This window comes from Myotis davidii, unplaced genomic scaffold, assembly GCF_000327345.1.
Source record: "Myotis davidii unplaced genomic scaffold, ASM32734v1 scaffold1509, whole genome shotgun sequence".
NCBI lineage: Eukaryota > Metazoa > Chordata > Mammalia > Chiroptera > Vespertilionidae > Myotis > Myotis davidii.
The window spans coordinates 1,010,841-1,014,342 of NW_006299480.1; the positions used below are offsets into that span (position 1 = coordinate 1,010,841).

The 3,502-nt window shown below is 66.0% G+C and overlaps 1 protein-coding gene across 1 annotated transcript in view; it reads right to left on the reverse strand.

The window, feature by feature from the left end:
• The window catches only part of LOC102752229 (cytochrome P450 11B1, mitochondrial), a 5,249-nt gene that overhangs the window by 1,262 nt on the left and 485 nt on the right, over positions 1–3,502 (reverse strand). Inside the window, 6 exon segments of the mRNA XM_015571384.1 lie at positions 5–46; positions 318–484; positions 1,711–1,865; positions 2,201–2,400; positions 2,402–2,593; positions 2,807–2,868. Coding sequence (XP_015426870.1) covers positions 5–46; positions 318–484; positions 1,711–1,865; positions 2,201–2,400; positions 2,402–2,593; positions 2,807–2,868 — 818 coding nt within the window.

Below are 3,502 nucleotides of genomic sequence, written 5' to 3' on the forward strand. Positions count from 1 at the left end.
GTCCGAGTTCACCTGTCGGTCCACTGAGATGCCCACGGGGTACAGCCTGTGGACGGGGCAGCAGCAGGGTCTTCAGTGGGGCACGGCCGCCCAGGGCAGGCTCCCGCCCTCACCCGTCCCTTTGGGACTGGGACCTGCGACCATGCACCACCTGAGCTCAGCCCCAGCGACCTGCAGTGAGGCCCGGAGGACAAGGAACCCCTCTCCTTGGGGGGGGGTGGGCAGGGTGCATCCTTGGGCAGAGCTCCCACAGCCCCAGGACGTGTGCTTGAGCCCAGGCAGTGGTGCAGGTGGCGGGGGCCCAGGAGCGCACCCACCTCAGGGTCTCCTTGAGCGCCGCCCGCAGCAGGGGCAGCTCGGCCACGGCTCTCTGAGGGTTCTCAGAGATGGTGGCCTCGGCCTGCAGGCTCTCCTGACGCAGGGCCTGCTGCACCCCGGGGTTGCGTGCCAGCTCGAAGAGGGTCATCAGCAAGGGGTAGGCTGTCTGCGGGAGCGGGGGGTGGGCTCAGACCTCCCCCAGGCCGTGCGCCTCAGCCCCCGGCCCCGCCCTGGGCAGGTGTCTCAGACCCAGGGCTGTGCCTGCTGAGCGCAGGATGGAGCCCAGGGAGCTAAGACTGCAGGACCCTAAACCCATCTCCTCTCCTTTCCCGGAGCCCCAGCCCCAGGGAGACCCGGCCCTGCCACCTCCAGCCGGTTCCCACCCTCCTCTGGCTCCAGCAGGGGCTCCCCTTTGCCCCTGGAGCCCCAGGTCCATCTGCCCCCCGGGCAGCTGCAGCCAACTCCCCTGCCCCCCGGGCCATTCCCATGTGCAGGGAGAGGCACCCCCAGCCCAGCCTGAGATCTGGGGGACGGATGCTCTCCTAAATCTCATCCCCATGGCAAGGCACCCTGCATCTCCGGACACAGGGCAGTGACCTGCCTGCTGCCCCTTGTCCATGCTGCGCCCTGTGGTCAGTGGGGGCCCTTCTCCGTTACTGGGAGGACCCCTGCTCCAAGCAGCCTGCAGGGCAATGAGGCCTGGCACTGAGGCCCTGCCTTGCAGGAGTCCTGACCTCTCTGCCCTTATCTGCCCCCCACTTGGCCTCACTGCCTCCCCTTGCTGCCTGCTGCCACCGCCGCCCTGGACTGCTGCCCTCCGTGCGCCCGCAGGCCTGGCTAACTCCTGTGTGGTTGTTCCACATTCAGCACAAGTCCTCACCCCCAGGAGGCTGGCCTAGAGCCGCCCGAGGCACATTCTCCCCCCTCCCTCACTCGCCACTTGAGAGCATCTTGGCTTCTCAGCATCTCGGGTGCCAGGCCCAGAGCAGCCTGGGAGGCTGGGGGGAGGTTGGGTCTGGAGGCAGGAGGTGTTGGCTGCGTGCCACGCTCTGGGCCCGCCCTGCCTGCCATGCGAGATTGCCATCTGCTCTCTCCGCCACAAACGGGAGCCTGTGCTGCCCTTCCTGCCACCAGCTGTCGCCTCCCGGGGTCTTTGAGGAGAGCCAATGCCATCTGTCCCCGGCAGGGCCTTGTGCGACCGCCTGTGGGCTGTGCCCCTCTCCTCGGGCCCCGATAGTCTGAACGCCCCCCCCCAGTGACTCAGCCCCGCCTGTGAGGACGCTCCGTGTGCCCCCCTCCGGGCTCCTCATTCCCACGCGGAGCCAGGACCGAGGCCGCAGCGGCATAGCCTGGGGGCCCCCTGTGTTGCGGGCCGGGCGGGGCTGGCCTGACCGTGTCCACGCTGCCGGCCGTGAGGTCGATGGAGCTGGCCCTGATGGCGTCCAGCGTCATGTCCGCGTGCAGGAGCAGCTCCGCCACCACGCCGCTGTAGTGCTGAGGGCAGCCGAGTGCCAGCTCCTGGTAGATTTTCTGGATGGAGCTGTTGGCTGTGGGCACAGAAGAGCCCTCCTGTCATCAGCCGTCAGCCCTCAGCCCCGGCTCTCGGCCACGGCTCTCGGCCCGGGGCCCTCTGTGGGCCTTGGTTCCCTACTCCCCACTGAGGACCCGAGCGGGGACTCAGAGGAGCCCCTTCCTGGGGCTGAACCTGAGCCCCACCACCCTCTACCCTTCTGAGTTTTAGAGGGTACCCATATAATAAAAGACAGGTTAATAAGAGAAAAACAAACGGAAAATGAGTGGCTCTCTAAGAGGCATAGAACTCCCCACTTAAAACCATCTTTAGCCAAAGACAAAGGAAAGAAAAGTGGGAAGCGCTGCTCACCGTACTGGAAGATGCAGTCCCAGGCCTCGAAGTGCTCCTGCCACACCTTGGCGCTCGTCCAGCGGGACAGGCTCTGGGGCATGAACATGAGCCGCATGGTGGACTCCAGCATGGCCTGCAGCGCGTGGATGAAATCCAGGCTGGCCCGGCTTGGGCTCTGGCTGAGGAGGCCCAGCCGCTCTCCGAAAAGGACCAAGTTGGGTGTAGTAGAAGATGCTGGGCTGGATGTCCAGGGTCAGGCTCCCCCGCGCGTTCTGCTGCACCTTCGCCATCAGGGCCCCGCAGAAGTCCCTCGCCACCCTGTCCACCATGGGGATGAACTTCTGGACGGCCTGCGGCGACATCACGTCGGGGTTCAGCCGCAGGCGGTCCGAGCGCCAGGCCGGCCCGTTTCTGTGGAGCAGAAGCGTGCTTCAGGCCCCCGAGTCAGCAGCAGGCCCAGCTCTGCCCCCTCTTTCTCATCTCCAAGGGGCACGGTGGGCAGGGGCCGCTGCTGGTTTGCGGGGGTCCCAGTGGGCGATGCCGGGTGTGCGATCCCTCGGCGGGGCTGCGACCAGGCTTCTGGCTAAACGTGCTGCAGGGCTCACTGAGTTTGCTTTGGCCGACCGGCTGGCCAGGGGCCTGGCACTCCTGTCCCCATCCAGGCCCTCGGTGCCATGGAGGCCACTCTCGGGGGCGGAGACTGGCCCTCGGGTCCAGCAGTGCCCACCCTGCCCACCACGCCCTGACGATGCGGGCCCTGGGCCAACCACGCCTGCTCCCCCGCTGCAGGGCCTTTAGCTCCTCTGGGGCTGGGGATGCCAGGGGACAGGGGACATTCGCCATCTCAGCCACAGGCAGGCGCCCACACCTTCTTTCCCAAGGCCGCCGCCTACAGGTGTTGAGAACCTCCACACGCACACACACGCACATGGGATGCACACAACACATGCAGGCACGCACACGTGTGTATACTAACACTGAGAACATGCAGGAAGCACATGAACACAGGCACAACGCACACACGTGCAGATGCACACCGGCAAGCACCCTGCATGCATGCACACACAATGAGCAAAAATGAGCACCCACACAAACCCACGGTGGCCTCCATGGCACGCACACGCACACATGAGCACACACGCTAGCACCCAACATGGGCAACATGCATCCACTCACATGCATAGGACACATCACACACGGACAGGCACAGACACATCCACGCAGCAGACAGTTCCCGCCTAGAGCTCGGCTTCTGAGGGGTGCGGTCCCCTGTGCCCGCCCTTCCCCGCCAAAGGGAAGTGTGCCCCCCGCGGGGCCCAG